The 24,903-nt window shown below is 41.4% G+C and overlaps 1 protein-coding gene across 1 annotated transcript in view; it reads left to right on the top strand.

Moving 5' to 3' along the window:
• Positions 1–24,903, top strand: part of DSTYK (dual serine/threonine and tyrosine protein kinase) — a 1,161,378-nt gene that overhangs the window by 588,183 nt on the left and 548,292 nt on the right. The window contains exon 7 of the mRNA XM_044076801.1: positions 3,971–4,100. Coding sequence (XP_043932736.1) covers positions 3,971–4,100 — 130 coding nt within the window. The remainder of the gene's footprint in view (positions 1–3,970; positions 4,101–24,903) is intronic.

Here is a 24,903-nt window from a genome sequence, read left to right as displayed (position 1 = left end):
TATGCAAGCCTGCATACGAGGAAACTGCAATGGTAACTAAAGTTTATGGTGTCAACATTCTCAGGACCTGGAAACAAGGATTCTTATCATTCCTTGTCTGAGAACAGAGTTCCTTTGGTAGACAGAGGCCTGCTACCACAACAATGGACTCCCTTTTACTCTACCCCCTGCCGCCCAAACCCTAACAGATGCATAAGACTATGCATGGGGGGCTCACATGGCAGGTCACTGCATTCAGGGCAAATGGAACCTGAGACAGATGCACCTGCATATCAACCAGAAAGAAATGTTAGCTGTACAGAATGTTCTGACAGTCTTCAAAGACCTTATTTACCCAGGACAACTATTGGTAAAGACGGACAACACCACAGTTGCGTGGTACATAAGTAGGGGGGAACCCTCTCTTACCTTCTCTTCAGACTAGCCATGGCTCTGTTGAGCACAGCCTTGAGCTACCAAGTGCACTTACAAGCTCAATTCCTGCCAGGCAAAGTAAATTCTCTGGCAGACGACTTAAGCAGAAATCTCATGGACCCACTCGAATAGAAACTAGAACCCAAGATAATTCATCCTCTTGAGGAACAAATGGGGATCCCAGAGGTAGACCTGTTTGCTTCCCTTCAGAACTACCAATTGAACAAATTCTGCACCAGAACTCACCACAGTCAAGCTTGGAAAGTGGATGCCCTATCCTTTACCTTGGAAAGCCTCTCTGTTTATGTGTTTCCCCCCTCTTCCTCTCGAAGGTTCTACTAAAGATCAAATGGGACAAGCCATGAACAATACTGATTGACCAAAAAGTAGTCAGTCCAGAAAATAAACTAGTAATCCAAAAACCGGACAAACGAAAGGTTCCACACAGTTGCTGGTAAAGTGCAGTAGTTTAACGCCACAAACGTGAAAAATACATGTGTTTTAGTCCGTCTCGATCTGTACTGAGCTATTCTGATTGCACCAGACTGGCCACACTAGCACTAGTACCCCCTTTTGCACAGTATGACACTGCTACAACTAATGGCACCTGCCTCAGGCCCCTTCCCTGCTGTCCCAGCAGGCGGGCCAGATACGGCGCTTTCGGCTTCAAACCCTGAACCTTGCAGCCTGGCTAATTCCATGAGCTCTCCTCTAGCATCCCTCAGTAAACAGGTGCGGGATGTCATTCTGGAGGCAAGGAGGCCTAGTACCAGAAAATCCTATGCTATATAGTGGAAAAGATACTTCTCCTGGAGCCAGGCTCAGGGGATGGCCACAATGGTGCCCAGCTTACCTCATATTCTAGAGTACTTAACAAAAATGATCCACAAGGGCCTATCCTTGTCAATTAAGATTCATGCCTCTGCCATTTCCGCACATTATAATACTGAGCCACCCCTCTTCTCTTGCCCCTTGCTAAAACAATTCCTTAGCGGGGCTTTCCCTCCCCCCTCAGGAGAGCTCCCACTCCAGCCTGGGACCTTAACTTTGTATTGGAAAAGCTCACTCCCCCCCCCCTTTGAGCCAGCTACAACAGCAGAGTTGAAATTCCTTTCTTGGAAAACCAGCTTTACTTTAGCCATCACTTCGGCTAGAAGAGTGTCTGAATTACAGGCCCACATGGCAGTGGAACCCTTCATTATCTTTCATGCAGACAGGATTTCCCTCAGGACTAATCCTTCCTTTATGCCCAAGGTAGTGTCTACTGTAACCCAAAGCCAGTCCATTCATTTGCCTACTTTTTTCCCTAATCCACAAAACAAAGGGGGACGGATATTGCACTCTCTGGACGTGCAGACAACTTGGATTCTATTTGGGCAGGACTAAGCCTCTCAGAAAATCTGACCAGCTGCTAGTTGGCTTTGCTGCAGGGGCAGAGGAAGGCCATTTCAAAGCAAACCATTTCCAAATGGATAGCCCATTGCATTCATTTCTGCTACAAGCACCATGTTTAGTTTTGCCATCATTTGAAATACTGCCTTTCATTTACATTTCGTATTCCTGTTGGTCTTGTGCCCCCAACTGCCTCCGGTCAGTTTTGTTGATCAAAATGCAGCAAAAAGCTGTTTTTCAATAACCAGGCAAGCTTTACTTGGATAAGTTTTTTTTTCTTTTAATTTGGGGTAGAATACTTTGCGTTTTCCGTACAGAGAGTAGGGAGTTATACCCTGACTCTTCTATTTAATTTTCTGAGCAGCTCAGAGCACAAATTATCAAAAGATGGGTGCAAAACACTGGCATTTTTTTCTATCAGAAGTGGCAAATTTACTTTTGGTGAATGTCACTTTTCTGAATTATTCATAACGTTGTTAGTCTGCAAGTGAATTAGGTGAGTGACAGTTTCTGTGTACTGCATATACAGTGTAGTATTCTGGTTAGTCTCAATCCTGGTATGTCACCTTCGTGTCTAGTCTTAGTAATTCTGTTCATGTAGAATTTCATCAAATAATTTTTTCATCAAATGCATGAATTCCCGATCCCCTTTGATTGAAAAGCCATTGAGGCCTACCTTATCGCATGCTGATAAAATTACAAGTAGTCTCTACTATGATCTCAATAAGTTACTGATCCAGTTAGCAAGACTGTTAACTTGTGATAGGTATTGGCAAAGCAAGAAGCTTGCAGCTTTCCTGAGAGAGAAGTGGTATAACCTGTCCAGTAGTTGGTATATTAAATGAATCCACTGGAAACCTTGAAAGATTATGTAGATCAATGTGTGTACCTTTAAGAAGCTATCAGAGGGCTGTCACAAGTGTATACATACTGAGCACGTGCAAGTCTGACTGCAATTTTCTAGTAAGCCATTGAGATGTAAGAGTGTATGTATGTAAGGTCTGTCTGTTAACTAGTTCATTCGTACTTTATGATGCTGTTATTGATCCCGATGTTTCTGTATGTTAAAGCATCTAAATGAAACCCCCTGCCTGCTTGTCTTGTGTGTTCGAGAAGGATGAGTGACATATTAGATTAATTTTGTTGTATGGGCAGTTAGCTCCCCCCCTCTGTTTGTGGAGACACCTGAAGGCCTTAAAGAACAAAGTTCCTGTGTCCTGTTTAATGCATATTTGTGCCCCTTTTTATCATAGGGTAGCACTGCATAACTGTAAAAGTAGCTACATGATTTCCAGTGTTGGGGCATGTAGACTTCTGTTACTGTTAAACTGCATATTTTGGCTACTGCCCACCTTTAGGCTGCAAATAGTACATGGAGAAACTTGTTTTGGGGTGTAAACAATTTTCTTTACTGAACATCACCACTCTTCAGTTAAGAGGTTGTTGCCTACTAATGGTTTGGAAGTTAATATGCTACCATATTCTGACGTTTTACTTTAGTCAAGCCAAAGCAAGGAGGAGATGAAGAATTTCATGTTGAGTTTAATACTGGTGCTTTATATTTCCATTAGGATCATACTGTTGGCATCGGAGAAGTTTGTGGCAGAGTTTTGACTGAGTGCACCAATATGCAAGTTAACAGATATCTGAAAACTTTTTGAAGAGTTGCATCTCTGTTTAACTTGGGTAAAATTGGTATAAGGTATTGAAGTAAAAGCAAATATTGTAGTGTAATACACATCCCTTGTAGTATTTTCTACATTACAGGGCTTATTTTAGTAACCTTTTGTACATATTTGTTAAAATGTGTTCTCTGTGTTGTAAACAGCCTGTAGGTGATTTTACACCTGGACCAGGGATGTCAAGGCCTGCAGTCCAGGATAATTCTAGCCTAGGACAGTAATTACACTGTTTTTCTAGCTACACTGCCAGCCTTTGCCTGAATTTGCTAGTCCTCATACAGTACAGATGGTTATTAGTTTTATAGCTCTTGTCTAAATTGCATCAGTGCCCTTGAGAAATGCCTTTAAAATGCAAGTCTTTCAGTAACTTCCTCACAAAAAAAAAAAAATTGACATGAAGGCCTTGGTTTATTTCACTGCAGAGATGTTTGTAATAGCACATTGTTTCTCAGTTCTTTCATTCATGTATGATTTGTTTGCAGCTTGAAGCTGGCCATTCTGGCAGGCTTGAGAGAACAGAAAATCTGTGGTTAAAGGTACGAAAAGATCATGCCCCACGGTTGGCTCGCCTCTCACTGGAGAGTATCTCTCTTCGAGACCTCTTGTTATATGGTAATGTCTGTTGTACTTAATTTTGTTTGCAAATACATAGAATATTTCCTAAATCACAATTGTAAACACATTTTTAATGATTATAGTTCATTCCAGTTGCTAATGTCTTGTAAAGGCATATTTGAATTCTTTCTGTATGTTGTATTAAACAAGTAATTATGTAGCAATCATTTTGGAAACTTCATTGGAGTTTAAATTGGTTCAGTACAAGTCATCACTTATTATTTTGCTTCATGGCATACCGTTCTCACTTTGATTCAAAAATAAGAATTAAATGGGCTGTATCAATGTACTAAAATGTTATTGAAATTGTAAAGCATCTTGTAAGCATGTTTTTGCAAGTGGGGAATGTTCTACTGCTCAGCCAGATGTGCAGCATTGTCAACCCTCCTGTTGCTACTTTTGTTTGCACAGCCTCAGAGAGGTGACTGCTCTGTTATGATACAGATAGTAAGAGTATTGTTACTTAAAGACTTGGGGTCATCTTCTCCGTATAAGTAGCAAGGTTGTAGTGGATCATGCCTTCCCATCAGGGGGTGCAGAAGGCATGTTCCCTGTCAAAAATCAGTTGCACACTAATTTTTTTACTGTGTATTGAAGGTAGTGAAATTTGGTGTCTCAAATTTGTGTGCTGCAAAATGGTAGAGTATCGGTGCTTACCTGTAGTGAACTCATTAGATAAGGCTAGAGGGTTCTCCAAAAAGGAGCATTTCTGTTTCTTTGCTATTACAGTTTTTGTATTTTTACTTTGTTTTGCTGTTTTGTTTATTCTTTGTGCATAACCAAATGTAAAAATCTTGCATTTGGTTAGTATCTTCTCATGAAAACTGTCTTGAACTGTTGGATGAAATGCTGGCTTCTTGTTGAGACAACACATTGACAGCTGGTTATTTCTGGCTAACCTTTTGAGTGTTGTAAATGTATTCTGGTTCTCTATTGGTTCTTTATTTTAATTGTTGCTTCATTATGTGCAAGGAGTATGTTTTCTTAGGTTAACATTGTGACGTGGATGAAAAAATCATTTTGGTTTCTCTATAGGCCATACATGTCTGAAGTAGCCCCTACCCCAGGCTGTGGAATATTTGTAACAAGCTAAGTTTTGGAACACAGTGCTTCATCTGTGATGTCTCCAAGCATCCCTGACTATTCCATTAGCCAGTAGTGCATTTGTTTCGCGCAACCAGGAAATCCCTCTCTCCAGACTGTCAAATCATAGTACTAATTCATATAATTTCCTCCGAGACGGTACTATAACCCCCTGATGCTGATCCTTGATATTACTGCTGTAGTACTGATGCTGATTCTTAGGATTCCTTCTTGCAGAAGCCTAACAGATGTACCCAACTTTAAGTTCTCCCTCCACAAACATCAGAATGTCAGGAGTAAATGTAATTATGGCAAGTTATAACTTGCATGTACCTATCACCCTGACTAAAGCTGAAATTCCTCTTTAAGATGCAAGTGCCACAGTAGTGATTAGTCCTTGGGAGTGTGCTCCACATCACTTCCCAGGGCAGTCGCACTCTGTTTCTTACAGCAAAGCTTGCACATTTTATTGTGTTTGGGTTAAAGTATTGTATTTAAAGATGGAAGAAGGTAAAATAGATTCTTAATTTAAAGCTAGAATTTTGATTGTGGCTTTTACTTTAGAAAGTAAGTACTGTGTTGGAATGTGACCCAAGGAAGAACATGATGCACTTTTTACACTAAAGTAATTTATCACAAAGACCGTGTACATTGATGCAGCCTGCAGTCCAGCTAAATGCACTAGGGTAATTAAAAGACAGTGTTTGGAATGTAAAAATGTTTTTCTGTAATCCATCAGATGGCTTTGGTTTAATGTAAATATGTTGAAACAGAAGTTAGAATTGGATTATGGAAAAGCTTTTTATTGTAAGATGTAGTTTATACAGAAGATCCGGGTCTATGGTTTGTTGGTTATTCCAGCATATCACAGGTTATGTACACAGGATACTAACATTAACTTCTGCTACAAATTCCAGAATGGAAGGCACCAGGACAGATTGTCATGTTACTACATAAAACAATTAAAGAGCTGGATTAAAGCATTTTCAACTTTGATTCCCAGTGCAGTGTGTTTTGCATGATACGTCAGTATAAAACCATTATTTAATACAAATTTAATGTAGAGAGCTATTTGTGACAAGTTTAGTTTGTTTTGGAAGGTGTTACTGGTTATACTGAAGTATTGGCATATATGTTTCCATGGTGAAAGTGTGAACTGAAAATAGTTGAGTTCCATATTGGGCATCCCATCTGTGTGTATTGCAGAGTAAGGTGGGATTAGTGTTTGCTCATTTGTACTGATTTGCTGGCAGAATTTAAAGGTATATGAAGGGGACTATCTGCCGTCAGCCTTACTTCAGGTTGAAGGTGATAGAATGTGCTTTTGTGAGCAGCTGGTGGGGTCGTTTGACAGCCAAGGAGCCTATGTAGTTGTGATCATGGTGATTAGAAGGACCTATATATATATATATATATATATATATATATATATATATATATATATATGTCATTTTTCTGACTCATCCCAAGAGGATGTATTTGGATATTTGAGGGAGGTAGAACCCAATGCCTTCAAAACGTCACATTAATGCATGTTATCACTCTATACTTAATTTCTGAAGGATAAATTAGCTTTTAAGTTAGCAGTATAAAAGTTGACATCTTTATCTTTTACAAGACTGGCATTTTCATGGTGCTGCTGGGAGCAGCATTCATGTGCAGCAGTGACTTTCCATGTTTAAGCAGTGGTCTGTCAGAGGGATAGCCAAAGGGAAGGGAGGGTTACGTTGGCAGTAGCCAGCTTGCCACAGTGTGAGTAGGGCTTTACTCATCATGCTGCCACCCTGAACTTTGGTATAGGCTGGCTAAACTGCAGCATACATTGAACACAGTAATGGAAAAGCAAGCCGTTGCTACATGACCAGGCCTGCTTGAATCAAGATCCAACCCTCGTGGTTAACCGTTTTTAAATGCTGGTAAAACTGGATTTCCTGTGTCTCCATAAAAAAAAAAAGTCTCATTCCATACTTGCATTTCGCAGTAGCTTCAGGCAGTCTGGTACATTTGCCAGCTGGGAAGTAGGCACTTGATAAAGTTCGTCTCCTCCTGCCTACACCATTCCAGACCACATCAAATATGCAAAGTGATGCAAGAAATGCAGTGGCTGCTGTAGCCGAGAGAATAAGCTTGGTTCATTTTTCAGGGAAGATATCTTCATACAGCATCTTCTCAATCCATTCCCTTATTTTAGATGCATGTTAGTCATGTTATCCGGGCGGCCATGGTGGTGCAGTGGTTAGCATTGCCGCCTCACAGCAAGAGGTTCTCCAGTTCGATCCTCGGTTGGGGTGCCTTCTGTGCAGAGAAGTCTGCATGTCCTCCCTGTGGTCGCATGGGTTTCCTCCGGGTGCTCCGGTTTCCTCCCACATCCCAAAGACATGCTGCAGGTGGATTGGACACTCTAAATTGGCCCTAGGTGTGAGTGTGTATGTGCCTTCTGTGGAAGGTCGGTCGCCGGGCTGGCAGCTCGACACCGTAAAACTCCACTGCCAATCATGAGCGGACAAGGTGATCCGCTGTGGCGACCCCAAACCGGGAAAAGCCGAAAGAAGAAGTTAGTCATGTTATCCCACTAGACAGAAATGTTCCTTTTTTAAGGTCATCCCAGAAGCACTGTCTGAGTGGTTTGCTCAAATTCATTGCCAGCAAATGAAGGTGCAGAGAATCGAATCCTGTAACTCTGGTTACTGGAAGCAACTCATTAACAGGTTTGCAGCTGTAAACATATGCACTAACTGCCAGAACATAAATACAGTGCACAAACTCCCCTTTCCAGAGAGGATTAAATGGGTACTTAAGGTTTTTAACAACTGCTAATTTATATATCAAGAAAAATTAGCTCCGAAGGTATGTATTTGTGAGACTTTACTACTTTATTGCACTTTGTTCATGGCAGTACATAGGGCAAAAACTATTACAGCAAACAAGCATCTTGGAGTGGAGCAAGTTATGTTATTTAGGAGATACTGCATTTCAGAATTTTGTATGCATGTATTTACTATGAGGAAATGTTAGACTATTCATGTGCTGTTTTATGACTGGTTAGTTGGACAAAGTACTTCTGATTGTACCAGAGAGGCTGTTAATGAAGCTCAGAAGAGAACAAAATTGCTTTGTTAGAAAAGTTGTTGGAGGAGAGGACTTGACATGTTGTCCAAGGAAAGGAAACCAGGCAGTGGGGACAATTTTGGAGACCTTCACTTTAGTGTGCGATCATTTGAATTGTGGAGACCAAGATAATTGCATCTATGAATGACACCAATTCTGATGGTATTCTGAAGGACAGTGGGATCAGTCTAATGTTGATGAGGCCAGAGGATTGATTTCACAGCAGATGGCTGATGTTTTATGTAGATGAGTGTAAGGTGCTGCATGGGGGGTGTAGTAATTCAAGGGGGTTAGTTATGAGTCAGCATTGTTACAATTTTTAAGGATGAAACCTTGAAAGGGTCTTGGGGCTACTTATCACTGTGGCAGTGAGTTATCAGTAGTAGTAAGACTTGTACATGACTAAGATTATGATAGTGGGGTGTATGAGAGGGTTAAGTAACGGGGATAAGGAGTTAACCAGCCCCAGTGGCATAGTGATAAATCCCTAAATACCACAAAGGCAATCAGACTTCGATCAGCAGCTTGTGTGCTTGACAGTATTGGCAGCATGGGTATTCATCCTTCCTGCTGTAGGCTATAGCAGTTCTTTGGAGGAATGAGGCAGGTTCTGGACTTTGCGGTGAGCATGCGGTACACCAAATCAACAACTGGTTGTACCATCAATCAAGTTCATGGGAGTGTACATTTGTGTAGGCAAGTCATAGTTGCTCAGTGATGCAAGTTTGCATGCTCCACTGCTATGGGTAGGCCAATAACAAATGTCTGCTTTATCAGGGTTCTGGTTAAGACACAATAACCCACTTTCTTGAAAAGCTTTGAAAAATAAGCTCAAGTCCAGCTGGGGCAGGCTTGGATCAAAATCCATTAAAAAAAAAAAAAAAAAAAAAAAAAAAAAGGGTAGGGACTTTATCTACCTGTCGTACAGAGTGCTAGTGGGCTGTAATTTACAGTTTTGGATTTTGTAAAATACATGGTATTGTTAAATTAGTTAATGCACACACGGGAGGAAAAAGGGATGAAATTTTACTAAGTATGAGGAAAAGGTGAAAAGTTTTTAGTGAAGTTCACCTGAACCTAGAAGAAAAGGGGAAATAGATGTGATTTAGGTGAAGCAGTAATTAAGCATGTGGAATTAAAAAGGAAGTAGTCTTCGGAAACTAAAGGCATTACATTTTAGTCTGGATTTTAAGAAATACTTGGAAACAGCGAGGGACAAATTGAATGAAATTCTTGAGTAGATGGTGTAGATTAAAAAACGTGGTTGGTTCAAGAAAAGGTGTGATAGTTGGAATGAGGAGAATAAAAGTTGGGCAGGGATTTGTAAAATGTTGCATACTGTGTGTATAAAACAGAAGAGGCTCTTACTTGACCTCACTCTGTATGATGTTCAGTGCAGCTGAGGAGCAAGTGCATACTGCTGTGTTTTAATGCAGACATCTTGTATCTAGTAATGTCTGTTTCAATGCTGTTATCAAGGGCAGTGATCAAGAGGATTCCCTAGAATTTCTAGGAGCATGCTAAGCTGAAATCTCAGCTTCAGCTAAAAAGCATTAACTTCTGTATTTGGAGGTCCAGACTCTTGTTGCCTGCTCTTCAAGGTTTTTATATACAAAACGTAGTCAACATTGTTGGATGAAAGATGAGATTCCTTACTGATGATGCGTGTAGATTTTGAACTGGTCAAAACAGTTGTGATGTGGTTCACTCTAGCTGGAAGTGGCACTTAGCCATCAGTGCTGGTGACAGTTTGTTTCAGCAGAGTTGAAAAACTCATGCGTCCAGTCAGATGTTTTGGCATCTGTTCTTGAATGGGTTTTTTTCCTGTTATAAATATGATGCCACTGGGTTGTCATTGAAAAACAGGCAGCCTGAATACAAAGAATTTCCAGTCTCTTTCCATGTAATGTTGGAACTTTAAACCGGGAACCAAGAAAGTGTATACAAAAAAGAAAACGGGTGTTGCACTGCTGAGAAGTTTAATGTACAGTATCACATAAAACCGCAAGTGCTTTCATCCCAAAAGTAAAGATTCCATCAGGTACTAAACATTTAAAAAGTGCAGTCTTGTACAAGTATAGTAACTGATCACATGCAACAACTAGCCTGTAAATATTGTAGACCAATTTTCTAATAAATGTACATTTATCGCCACCACATATTAAATGCTGATTAAATATAGCATAGAATATACAACTATAAATATTTGTAGTAAAAAAGATTATAAAAGTCTGAATTAAATATCTATAAATTTTAAATGCAAAATGCCATTGACATCTTGTCATTCAAGCCAGGGGCGATCTTGCATTTAATTTAACCTGCCAGAAAAATTCTCTAGTTGCAGTCATTCCTCCTCAAAACCCACCTCTTACGGGTTTAGGAATTTTTTTCTGCCACATGATTTTTTTTAAATCCTTGCCCACTGTAGACTATATAATGCATTGCTAATGTCCTTTCTTTTCTTGCGTAATAATGCTCATAAATTCTGGGTTTTAGTTGATTTTCTTTCTTTCCAACATAAATTTTGGTTTTTAGTTCTCTTTCCAATATAGAAACCATTACAGGACATACATAAAGCTGTATAAACCCCTACAGCTTTACAAATACATTTGCAATTGTTTTTCATACTTGGGTAAGAAGTGAATAGTTGCATTGGAACTTGCCACATTTCACCATGTCATGTTGTTGACCCTGCTTAACTGGTCTTTCAGTTTACCCCTTTTTATACACAAATTTTGTGGTATTCAATTTGCATGGATTTCCCTTAAAACCTTTAAATTTCAATCCCTGATGAGACCTTTTCATCTGTTAACTAAGATTAGAAAGTGGTAAAACCATAGCCTCCTCAGTCAGTGGTCTCCCTCAAAACAGGTGCATATTTATTATTCCTACCATTTATAACCATATTCATTGTATCACAAACTAATTTGTTGGGATAGCGTAATACCTCAAAGCAAGAAATCTGGACAAAGCCATACTAAAAAGTGGGACAAAGGCCCAAAAATAGGGACTTTTTTAAACATTAGTCTTACAGCCTTAGAAAGTTGATTAACAGGTTCATTAGCATGAATTTTCTGAAGGGTATGATGTCTGAAACTGTCATTTTCTAACTTAAATCTTTAATTAGTTGCAGTAATTTACCAGAAAACCACAATTCTATGATAAACCAGAAATATGAGGCAAAAATCTGGACATTCTCCGAAAATCTATACGGCTGAACGATATGGATAGCCTCTTTCCTAAAAACATATTTAGTTTAACAGTCATTGATAAATTTATCTTCTGAAGTAAGTCTAGAAATTCTGACAAACTGACCCTTCAAATTTTACTCTTCCAGAAAGGGTGTGGTGACTAGAAAAATGTAAATAGGAACTGGAAAAAATAAGTGTAAACATTTTTTTTATGCTTTTCATTCGGTTGCTCTAAAGTGAAAAATAAGGAAGAGTTGAAAACTTTGCAAGTAAAGAAACAGACAAACTGATTTCAGGAAAGCATTTTAGGTTGATATTGCTCATTCTGGTAATGAGGTACCAGAAGTAGGAATCACCAAAAGCCAACCTTGAATGCTTTTCTGAAATAGGCTTGTCTGTTTCTTTTGCAAAGTTTTCAATGTTCTTTCTTACTGTTATTCAGTCGCTTTAAAAAGTAAAAAAATAATTCTTTATTAAAAAAAAATTTTTTACTTGTATATTCTCAGAGCGTCTTCTGTGTAGCGACATGCGTGAATGGGCATTCCTTTGTTGAAGGTTGTGCGTTAGGCTTGGCAAGCCAGTACGTAAAAATCTACTGCCAATCATTAACAGACCGGAGTTCCACTGTGGCGACCCCTAACCGGGAAAAGCCGAAAGACAGACATTTTTACTTAAACTAAAAAAGTTTGAAGTCGGCAATGCTGGCAACACCTACTTCCAGTGGGCACCAATCACTATGCAATAGACTACTTCAGCATCCTGGACAGCTTGGTGCATCAAGCAAAGTGACAAAGCCAATTTCAACAAAAAACATTCTAGCTAATAAAAAAGGTGTTAAAGATGGTGTATTCATAGAAAAGACTGTCTTGTTTTTTTGTAAGTAGTAATTTCCAAGTAATTTGTACTAGTCCGATCCATAAGCTTAGCAAATGTAAGAAATTATGTACTGTTATTCTAATGCATTAAGTAAAGGGATCAGCACTCCCCATCCATAGGATCAAATTGTCCTCTAAAAACCTCCAAGTAGAGTGCCGTATACTTCCAGTATTCAGATTCTGTCATTTTCTGTTGCTCCCACTACCAGGGTACATTAGCAAAAATTGGTGCTAAAGCAGCACCCATAGTTACACTTCTAATTTGTTTAAAATATTCATAGTAAAAAAAATATATAGTCTATTTTATGGAAATTGTTTTATATAACTCTGATATTGATATCATATGCGTCATAGTTGTACCAGTGGCCAGGGCTTCCCTAAACCACTCCAGTCCAAAATCCCAGGGTGTAACGAGATCTTTAACATTAATAGGAACAACTATGCCATCATCCACATAATCTTAGTTTTTCTAAGACAGTCCCATGAATCTCTTAAAACTGGGCACTTGTTTTCAAAAAATTCCTTTAATCTATAATCAGCCCATTCAGCAAGAGGTTCTGTCTTAGATCTTCCATTTGCTACTATGTGTCTAAGAGTTGGATTTAATATCTTTATTGGTGTTAGGGTTACCAAAAATTGATTACCGGATGTTCTAATTTGATATTTAATATCAAAACCATGTTCAGAAAACACGTTGTCCATCCACATACCAGTTTTATGGTACTATATTTATCTGGTTTAGAGTTGATCATTCGAAAAAGTCATCATACAGGTATTGGTGCATCTTAGCAATATACAGGGTTGCATCTGTAACAACCCTTCTTCCCCCTTTGTCTAGTTTCATTATACATATATTTGGATAATGAGACAATTTAACATAAAAATGTCTGTCCTATTATGTTGCAGTATTTATAACTGTAGGGAGGTCACTACCTGCATCACCGGACATCTGGCCAGTATACCAAAGTCTTAGGAGCAAGGATACATATGATGCATGTCAGAGGGCATAAACAGATGTTTGCACATACTCACTTCAGAACCTTTCTGCCGCAGTGATCTATGGACCTCTGATTACCAACTCCAGTAATCAATTTGCTCGTTTGTGGGCCATCTGATGCAGATAAGTAGCCTTTTGGGTTTTTTTGTTTACCTTTTTTCTAGCTTTTTAAATGTCCATGTCAGCTAGGAAGGAGAAGTGTGCTTGTGGAAGACAAATTCTACAAGGATGTACATGATCAGTGTTTGTTTTGTTTAGGTGAAGGCCAGGACTATAAGTCTTACGTGCTAAAAACCCTGCGCAGACGCTTGGCTGCCTTAAAACTTTACTTAGAAAACCAGAGACTCCGACATTTGGCATTTGCTGTGGAGGATGGGGTAGGTACCTTCAAGGAGCTACCTCAGAAGGCAGCCAAAAAAGTTAGGCCTGACCCTCATACTGCACCTCAGGAATCCGGTGAGATTCTCGAGGCAGATGTTAGCCAAGGGTCCCATCGGACATTGGTTTCACAACTAGAACCGGGAGCCATATTGGAAGCCGGTTTGGCAGAAATGGAGTACATCCGCTGAGGCTGATCAGCTATCAGCTCCCAATGGTGAGGGGGGGGACCATGGCTTGTGGTGTCTGAGGGGGCCTACTCCCACCATTCCATCCACCCAGGTGTCTGCTCCAAAACCAACTCATCCTTCTATTCCTCTTAAGATCAAACAAAAATTTAAAGCAGAGACCGAACCAGCTCCTGGATGGGAAGCCTTTTCCCAAAAGCTGTTCAGAGCCTTCCAGGCCCTTCAGTCTCAGGTGCCCCTTCCAGCCCCTACACCTGTGCAGGCCTTAAAGGAGTCAGAGGACAATCTCTCCTCTTCTGATGAATCTCATATTCTCAAATTGAATCTCCCAAGGGCTTCATTACTCCTAAGGAAGAGGACACTATTAGTCCTGAATCCCCAGGGGAAGAATTCTTCTTTTGGGGACACTATTTTTCTTATGCGAGAGCATTTCAAATGGCAGGCCTCAGATGTTTCTGAAACTAAAAAGTACTTAGAACTACTACAGATGGGCCAGCCTTTCCCATCTGCAGTCCCTTCTGTACTCCCAGCCTATCCTGATGTTTTTCTGGCCCCTGCTTCTCAGCACCCAGCTTCCGCACGTCCAGATAAGTATTCCTCTGGATACACAGTTCTTATTCAAGAAACCCCCCTGCAGACCCAGCCGCCATAGTGTCAGCAGACAAATCCTCCAGACAGCTGCCTTCCACCTCTGTTTCCCACAGATAAGGACAGCAAATTTATGGATAGACTAGGGAAGAAAATGTTTACTACTTCCACACTGGCCAGATCCCTAAATTATCCAAACACACATGGCTAGGTTTGTTTTAGACACCCTGTCCAAAGCTCTGCACTTGTGCCAGACTTTCCTGCTAAGTCACAACTTTCTGCCTCCTCTCAAGTGACCAGGCACTCAAGTGTAGTTATGCGGTATAAGCATCTTCCAAATCTGCAGCCTCAGGTTCTGTCCTGAGAAGATGCTCCTGGGTGAGGCTCCAGCCCTTTCCCATGGATATACAAACCAAATTGTTGGATGTGACACTTCATAATGAGGCCCTTTTTGGTACAGCTTCTGCAGAGCTCCTAAAATCTCTAGAAAAAAGGGCAAGGAGCTACAAAATTTAAAACCTTTGTTAGTCTCACCTATTCCTAGATGGCATACAAATTACCCTTAAAGGACCAGTTTTGTTAGGAGGCAGTTTTCTCAGTCTACTGCCTCACAGGCGGAAGGACAGAGACAATCTTGGAAATACTCCACTCGACCTTTTTCCTCTTCAACCCCTACTTCCTTTTGGAGGTAGCCAGACCTTGACAGAGCCCCTCCACTGCGACTCAAAACAGTTACCCACTTCCACTCCCCTGTCCCTCCACCTCACCCTTTCCCTACCCTCCTGGCAGAAGATCAGAGGCTTGGGTCCTCTCCATTAACCAAAAAGGTTATTTTTATGACTTGTGGACAGTTCTTCCTTTCCCGGGGATACCCCATCCCCCTCCAAGTCCGCTTAATCTCTTCCCTCCAATTTTGAATCTTCTCCTAGCTCAAGGCACCATAGAAAGAGTACCTGCAGATCAGACAGGCAAGGGATTTTTACTCCAGGATGTTTTTGGTACCAAGAAAAGATGGTCCTTTGAGACCAGTTCTGGATTTGTCTGTCCTCAATCTATTTCTCAAAGTAACTACTTTAAAAATGTTCAACTTGTATCATCTCCTACCCCCATCCCCCACCAAGCTTTCATGATATCCCTGGATCTGAAAGATGCCTACCTTCATATTCCCATCCACCCCAGCTACAGGAAATTCCTACGCTTCTCAGTGGGTTCCTTGCATTTTTAGTTTTCTTCAGTGCCATTTGGGCTCTCTACAGCTCAGAGTATTCACAAAGTGCTTGTCTCCTGTTATCGCCCACAGCAGAATGCATGGCATACAGATATATCCATACCTAGACAGCAACCTTTACCATCACCTACACTTGGTATACAAAACCTTGGCAGACCTAGGGTTCACTGAACCAACAAAAGTCTCATCTGACACCTACCCAAGACCTGGCGGTCTTGGGGTGCAGGATAAGAAGATGGCAGCCTTCATCCCCTTCCAAAAGGTAGAAGCCCTCAACCATTGCCTTCAAACACCTCTCTCTCCAAACCATGTCAGCCAGGGAATTCGTAAGAGTCCTAGGCCACAAGGAATCCTTGATCCCCATGCTTCCCTTGGTAAGGGAAGTCTTCAACTTAAAGCGAAGTACCCCGTTGGGGAAACTTTTTCTTGCTCCTTACCGATGTCTGTAAAAGTTAATAGTTGCATTACTTGTGGAAAGCAAATACCTCATAAAGATTTTCATTCGTACTGTATTCCTTGCCTAGGACCTGACCACGACGTAACTTGCTGTCGGTTTTGTGCTTTATTTAATCAGTGCACTATCCGTCGTCGGTACATTTTTGCCTCTAAATATTTTTTTCTCAGTTTAATTATCCAGAAATGTCATCGGTTAGCCATTTGACTACTGGGATTCCGAAAAAACGCTAAGATAGGCTGCTGAGGTCCAAAACTGCTGACAATGCTTCTCCTAAGCTAGTCGCCAGTTTGCCGGTACTCAGGTGCTTTTTCAGCCCCTGATACCCGCTACTTCTGATTCGCAGGCCTCTACTGAGACCCATTCGGAGTCTGGTATGCCGCGAGATGCTTCACCTGTGGAACCATCGGATGTCTCTACCTTGGATGCGTCTGGAGCCACTGTGCAGGCACCAGCTTCTGAGGGTGTATTCAGGCCTGCAGACTTGCATATTAATTCAACACCGCCTTCATTACCAAGGCCTAAATCTCAATCCATGTCTAAAATCCTGATGCCCAGGCCACATGTTCAGGCCTTTATGCCTAAAAAACAAATGATAAAAATGGCTGAAGACCTTATTACTTTAATATGGGGAAGCCATCCTTCCCCCTCCAAGATACCTAGGAGTGAATTTGCTTATGATACCTCTGACCAGGATTCTGTTTCTTCTGGCTCTTCTAATGACCCGGATTAGTCCATACCTACTTAAAGGATTCTGATGCAGAGGATTCCATTCCCTCTGCTTCCCCTCCTGAAGACTTTTCTTTTGGGGAAACTTTACATACTTTAAGGGAGCATTTCCACTGGGAAGGCCAGGGATTTTCTGATTCAAAAAAGAGGCTTAGGGATTTCCTGCTTCTACCTCAGCATAGGCCTTTGGCTATACCTCCTGTACTAGACATTGTTGATGTGTTCTCGGAATCCAGTTTGGCCTCTGATTCCCTGCCTCCGACTCCTAGTAAACCTGACATACTACAGGGTTCCTGAGTCCCACAAGTTCCTTTTCAAAAATCCTGTTGCAGAGCCAGAAACCATTTCTCAGGGGCCTAAGGGCATTAAGGCTTTTACTGCTAAAAATCCTACCCCTTCTGATAGAGATTCCAGGGCCCTGGATAGATGGGTTAAGGTTTATACTTCTGCAGCCTTGGCAATCAGAGCATTAAACTGCCAATTTCATATGTTAAAATATAAACAGGATATTAGACTGCTTAAACCGAACATCCCACAGTTTTTACTATGTTTATGCAGGGGCAAGCCCCCCTGCACCCCCACCCGTAAATTAAATATACCAACTCCAAGGTCTCAACAGTGGGGGGAAAAGTTAATTTCCTAACCCCACTGTATTGCGACCTTGGAGTTGGTATATTTAATTTACAGGGGGTGTGGTGAGCTGAGCCCCCCACTTGGGTGCAAGGGGGACTTGACCCCCCCTGCATAAATGTAGAAAACAGTGGTGTGTGGGATGTTATTTATAGTTGCTTTGTAGTTTTCAATGTTTTGAGATTCGATGTTATGAGTTTTAGATGTTTTGAAGTTTAGATGTTATGGTCTTGATGATTTGAGTTTAGATGTTATGAAGAGTAGATGTCTTGATAGGTAACCATTCAGACTGTACCAGAAGAGGAAAAGGGACAAGGTTTCTACTAGAGACTTTTCTTGGTACCCAGAAAAGACAACTCATGGTGTCCTATCCTGGACCTTTCCATCCTAAACACCTTTTTGGTGATTCCAAAATTCAAGATGCTAACTCACCAGTTGCTTCCCATGATGGGCAAAGATGCCTGGTTGGTAACACTGGATTTAAAGGAAGCCTACCTGCACATCCCAATCAGGGAATCTTGCAGCTTAACTACTGCGCCCAGGGTATTCACAAAGTGCCTAGCTCCAGTCATTGCATTTTGCAGGCAAAGAAATATTCAAATATACCCATACTTGGATGATTGTCTAATTCAGGCAGAAAGCCATGACATACTTCCATCATCTGGCATTTGTACAAAAGGTGTTAACTTGTCCGGGGTACACCATAAGCGAAAAGAAATCACATCCGGTACCCTGTCAACAAATTATATTCCTGGGAGCAAGCTTGAACACAGCTTCCCAGATGGCTTTCCTCACGCAAGAGAAACAAATTCATTTGACAACGTACTTCAAACTAGTGACCACAAAAACCCTGCTTATCTGCCAGGCAAATACTGCAAGCCTTTGGGTTCATGGCCTCTTGCATTCTACTAATTCCATATGCAAGACTGCACTTGAGGAAACGACAATGGTATCTAAAAAAAGCCTATGGTGTCTACATTCTCAGGATCTAGAAGCAATGATTCCTATCATACCTTGCTTACGGTTCGAATTCCTTTGGTGGGCAGAGGCCTGCCACCAGAACAGGGGACTACCATTCACTCTACCCCCTGCCGTCCAAACCCTATCAGACGCATCAGACTATGCATGGGGGGCTCACCTGGCAGGGAAGTGCATTCAGGGCAAATGGAACCCAAGTGAAATGCACCTGCATATCAATCAAAAAGAAATGTTAGCTGTACAGAATGCTCTGACAGCCTTCAAGGACCACATTCTTCCAGGACAAATAATGGTAAAGCTGGACAACACCACTGTTATGTGATACATAAACAAGCAGGGGGGTACCCATTCTTACCTCCTGTTCAGACTAGCCTTGGCTCGGTGGAACACAGCCTTGAGCTGCCAAGTGCATCTACAGGCACAATTCCTGCCAGACAAACAACCACTGGCAGACTAAGCAGAAATCTCATGGACCTACATTAGTGGAAACTGGAAGCAAAGGCTTTCAACATGTTGAACAAATGGGGGATTCCAGATATAGACCTTTTTGCCTCTCTCCAGAACTACCAATAGGACAAATTCTGCAAAAGGACTCCCCACAAACAAGCTTGGAAAAGGGATGATCTGTCCTTCAGCTGGAAAAAATATCAGTTTATACCTTTCCTCCTCTGCCTCTACTCTCCAAAGTACTACTAAAGATCAAACAGGACAAACAAAGGATGATACTGATTGCACCAGACTGGCCATGCCAGCACTGGTACCCCCTCTTGCACAGTGTCACAGCTGGCCCCATGGCACCTACCTCAGACCGCTACCCTGCTGTCTCAGCAGGAGAGCCAGTTTCTGCACCCCCAGCTTCAAACCCTGAACCTGGCAGCCTGGCTAGTTACCTAATCTCTCCATCGCCATCCCTCAGTAAACAAATGTTGGATGTCATTTTGGAGGCAAGGAGGCATAGCACTAGAAAATATTATGCTGAAAAATGGAAAAGATTCTGTGCCTGGAACCAAACTCAAGGGATGGCCACAGCAGCGCCCAATTTACCCTCAGATTCAATGCTTTAACTGAGATGCTTCACAAGGGCCTTTCCTTTTCCTCAATCAAAATTCACGCCTCTGCCATTTCAGCTCATTACAACACAACCACCCCTCTTTTCTCACCCACTGCTCAAGTTCCTCAGAGGGGCCAATAACCCAGGAGAGCCCCAACTCCAGCCTGGGACCTTAACTTTGTATAGTCTTCCTTTTGAGCCAGCTGCAACCGCAGCGTTAAAATTCCTTTCTTGGAAAACTGCTTTCCTTTTAGCAATCACTTCAGCAAGAAGGGTATCTGAATTACAGGTCCTTATGGCAGTGGAGCCTTTCATCATCTTTCATGCAGATAGGGTGTCACTCAGGACCAATCTCTCTTTCATGCCCAAGGTGGTATCCAGCGTGGCTCTTAATCAGTCCATTCATTTGCCAACCTTCTTTTCTCATCCACAGAACAAAGGGGAACTGATACTGCACTCATTAGATGTGCACAGACAACTTAGATTTTACTTGGACAGGACTAAACCTCAAAGGAAATCTAAACTGCTGGTGGTATTTGCTGCAGGGGCAGAGGGGAAGGCTATTTGAAAGCAAACCATTTCTAAATGGATAGGCTATCGCATTCATTTCTGCTATAAACACCATGGAAAACTTATCCCACAGGGGATTAAACCCCATTCAACCAGGGCTGCATTTACCACTGCAGCCTTTCTCAGAGGTGTCCCTACCAGAGACATCCTAGAAGCTGCTACCTAGAGTTTTGTACATACTTTCACCAAGCATTACCATTTGCCAGTTTTCTCTAAATCCAGAGCTGGCTTTGCCACTGCAGTCTTGCAGGGCCTTATAACTGGTCCTAATGCTATCTAAATTCCTCCTCCCATCCTTAACTTTGGGAATCTACCCAAATGTGATGACTGCAACAGTGAAACACGAAGAACATAGTACAGTTGTGTACACTTACCATAAATGTAGATGTTCGAGTGTATTCACTGTTGCAGTCCTGGTTACCCTCCCTCCAGCCCCTGGAATTCTTTTGGCTATACCTCTATTCTCCTTTACTATACCTAAAAGCTTTTTTGGTGTATTTGCTTTTTTGTTGGAGGTATAACCTTGTGTATGTAGATATATATATATATATATATATATATATATATATATATATATATATATATATATATATATATATATATATATATATATTGCTTCCCATTAAGGGGGGGGGCACCTGACATCTGGGGCAGTAAAAACTGATGTAATGACGTCGGCTGCATGCTTTTATACCCCTGACTACCTGACGTCACGGAAGATGAGAACAGCTGATGCAGGACCCAAGACTTATTAATCAGGCCAACTGAGGGCTACTGTAAGCAGATAACCCAAATGTGATGACTGCAACAGTGAATACACTCTAACATCTACGTTCATGGTAAGTGTACACAACTGTACTTTCTTAACCCTTCCTGCTTTTGTGCCCAAAATGCAAAGGAATATCCTTAAATTACATTAATCATCTCAATGTCTTACAAGTGCCCCAGAATAAGAAAAGATAGGTCCTTCATTCTTCAGATTTGTACAGTAACTTGAGGTTTTCTCTTGAACATTGTTCATTTCCTTTGCCAGTAGCACTGAGTAGTATCTAAGGACGTATAATGCTACTGAGGAGTATCTAAGGGCATATGATGTTACTGAGGAGTATTTAAGGGCATATAATTTTGCTACTACTCTTTCCATGGCAAGGCTGTACTAAATACGTTGGGGCCCACTTTTCTGGGAGAATTCCGCTATAACTGCCATTCTCAGAATGATCTGTGCACAGTCCATCATGGAATTGTATGATTTGCCATCTGTTCATATCTTTTCATGCATTCCTGTTAGGGTTTTTGTACAGGGCAAGGCTTGCCACAGCCTTTCTACACAGGCTGCAATCACAAAGTTCTGCTAAGGGCCAACCACGTGTTAATCCTTGGGCACAAGGAGCCTTCCCAGGAGTTGTAACTACAAAAATGACCAGTACAATGTACATAAAATTGTGCTAGGATTTTGGAGGGGATAGTAGAATTGTGAATATATTTACTTTGTCAGTTTCCTATCCCATTCATTGGGTGTCCTGCGGTTGGGGTAGATAGGGTAGATACCCTAGTTGCAAAACCTTCTTGGTTGCCTCTTATTCCTTCATTAAGCACTTCCCTTTAAGTAAGATCTGGTACTACAAGAGGCCACTTTTGAGTAGGGGGTTGGGTGTGACAATGCCCTTATGGGCTAGTTCCACCAGACCATTCTTTGCTCTTGCACCACATTACTTTTGTCAGCCAGAACTAGAAAGACTTGAAGGGGGTGCTGGGGAACATCTCTTATGCCACAGACATACTAGCCACCAGGTGGTTGGGCATTACTCTGGCTGAAGGAGGAAAGTAGAGTTCTGGAAATTGGTTTGGATGAGTCTCCTGCAGGCCAGAAGTTCCAGGAGTAGTTAATGCAACGCTGAGTATATTCTAATATCTAAAACTGAGAAGATTCTAACATAGTAGTAATTTGTCACTAGGTGAAATCATTTTTTTTTTCTTTTGTAACAAGAGGCAGCTTTGCCTATGTTTTAAGTGCTAATTTAGTAATCGTACATTTATTCAAGTGACAAAACATACTGACACAGTCCAAGCTGCAAATATTTTACATCGGACCATACTGACAGCGTTAGTTGCAAACATTATACATCACTTATCTAAATCATTATCAGTCATATTACATCATTCAAAAACTGCCACCTTTTAAACCTTATTCCTCCCCTGTATGTACTGTTCCCACAGTTCCCATATTTTCCTATGTAATTTTCTCCTTCCCTTTTCTGCCGACCACAGTTCGTTTTACCTCTGTTACTATATTCACTACCTCTAGTACAGTTGGTTTAGACTTTGATTTCCATTTTCTGGTAATTGCTGTTTTGGCAACCACCATTATTAGATTAGGCCTTACTATGTCTAGACAATTCAGATTCTGTCATTCTTATCCCCCTGTGGGGTACACCCTTCCTATTTTATGGTAAACTGTCCTATGGAACACTTATTCAGGAATCATGGCATGACTGTCTGTCCTGTTCTCAACTGTTAAAAGCCCAATCTACATTTAATAGTTGAAGGAAAACTTTTAGTTTCTGTACCAGTAGCTTGGGGCACTGTTTCTGCTAACTTAGTTATTGTCTTTATTTTCAAGATTTCAGATTGCTACTGAGAACATTCCCAAAGAATAGAGTGAAGGGCAAACAGTGGTTACATGCCCCCACTGGTTTTATATGAAATGTTGCAGTATTTAAGTCTCAAGTTTTTTCTGAACTGTACAACAGTCCAGCAAGCCTCACACTTGAGCATATGTTGACTTGATTTTGTGGTGGTTTTAGTTGCTGTTACTTTGGGTATTTACTTTGTATTCTCAATTTCAGATGTTTATCTGTATATTTTGTACCTGCATATCCAGGTCATGGCTGAAAACGTTATCACATAGATCAACCGCATCTTTGTTTGTTCTGCATTTGGGTTAGAAAAAGGAAAAAAAATACTATGTTAGTTGTCTGTTTCCTAAGGTGCTTTGACTCTCCACTTTCTTGTAGCAGTCATGCTTTGCTTTATCTTAAGTGGAAGTGCTTTTTCCTTGTGTCCACATTGAAGCATAGAGGGGATGAAGCCCAGCTGCAGGAAATCAGAGGGAGTGAGTGTGACGGTTTGCCCGAACATACTTGGTCATTGACTCTAATCGAGTCTAGTTATCTTTGAGGCATTCGCAAATACAAGGTTGGGCAGGTTGTCTGAGGAGTACATCACCACTGGGGTGGGGGGGGTGTTAGTGTTTCACAACAGCCATCCAGAATCATTACCGAGTAGAGTGGAGTAGAATTGGGTCATAACCCATACAGATGCGGACATGCAAAAAAAAATTAGTACTCATAATGCTGAGCCAGTGGCTCTGATCTCATTTTCAGACGTTACTTTAGAGTGGCTTCCTTGCCAGCATATACGGAGTGGACAGCCTACAAACTGGGGAAAAAGGGGTAAATTAGATGAAAACACTCAAAGCAGAAGAGTAGGAGCACCTGATAGGGCCATAGTCCAAATAAGTGTTTACTGCTGCTACTGTTTCATCTTCTGCAGATGATGTCAGAAGTGGTCATCCTCCACTCTGAATTAATCAGCCCTCATTACTCATACCCAGCAATATGCATACCCCCCCCCCAGATTTGATGTTTCTCTCCTGGAATGCTGTTTTTCTTTTGGCTATTACTTCGGCCAGAAGTTTCGGAGCTACAAGCCTTAATTGCAGTAGAACCTTTCATCATTTTTTATTCCGATCAGGTTTCTCTGAGAATTAACCCCTCCTTTATGCCCAAGGTGGTTTCCAGTCTGACCCTTAACCTGCCTACCTTTTTCACTAATCCCCAGAATAAAGGGGAAAGGATTCTGCACTCCCTTGATGTGCACAGACAACTGAGATTTTATTTAAACAGGACTAAATCCTTTTGAAAATCTGAACAGTTGTTTGTTTTGCTCCTGGGGCTCAAGATAAAGCTATTTCAAAACAAATCATCTCCAAATCTACCTCTGCAGCTTTTCTGAGAGGTGTGCCTACTAAGGACATTCTAGAAGCAGCTACTTGGTCTTCTGTCCATACTTTCACAAAGCATTACAATCTACCTATGTTTTCTAAATCCATGGCTGGTTTTGCCTCTGCAGTTTTGCAGGGCCTTCTTACCAACCCTTAGTCTGTGATTCATCCTCCCCCTTTTGTCCTTTTCCTGGGCTTTGGGAATCAACCCATATGTTAGGACTGCAACAGTGAAACACGAAGAACATAGTACACTTACCATAAATGTAGATGTTTGAGTGTATTCACTGTTGCAGTCTTGGTTTGCCACCCTCCATTCCCCCTATTTTCCTAAGGCACAGACAACGGCATGTTTCCAGGGTGTTTCCTTCCTGGGTTAGCCTTCTTTTGGGGGCTCCTGACAGTTAAGGCAAGAAAAACTGAGGAAATGGCGTTGGCTGCCTTCCCCTTATACCTGACATTCTGACATCAGTTTTACAGCCAACGTCCTATACCAAGGACTCTGGTATTCGGGCTGGGTGAGGGCTAACGGGAGCTGGATAACGCACGTTAGGACTGCAACAGTGAATACACTCCAACATCTACATTTAACACTCCTAGCATAGGAGAAGGAGCACCCGATAGGGCCATAGTCCAGATAGGTGTATCTGATATTGTTAATCCTAGTTCATTCCTTATGCATGGGTATCTGTCCCGACCTCTGAACCGAGCTGGCCATTTTCCAAGCTTGTGTCAGCTTCAACCCCCCT

The sequence above is a fragment of the Protopterus annectens genome, chromosome 7.part0, assembly GCF_019279795.1.
Source record: "Protopterus annectens isolate FY-2018-M chromosome 7.part0, PAN1.0, whole genome shotgun sequence".
NCBI lineage: Eukaryota > Metazoa > Chordata > Ceratodontiformes > Protopteridae > Protopterus > Protopterus annectens.
The sequence above is the reverse complement of the archived record's forward strand: the minus strand, read 5'-3'. Positions and strand labels throughout refer to the sequence as shown.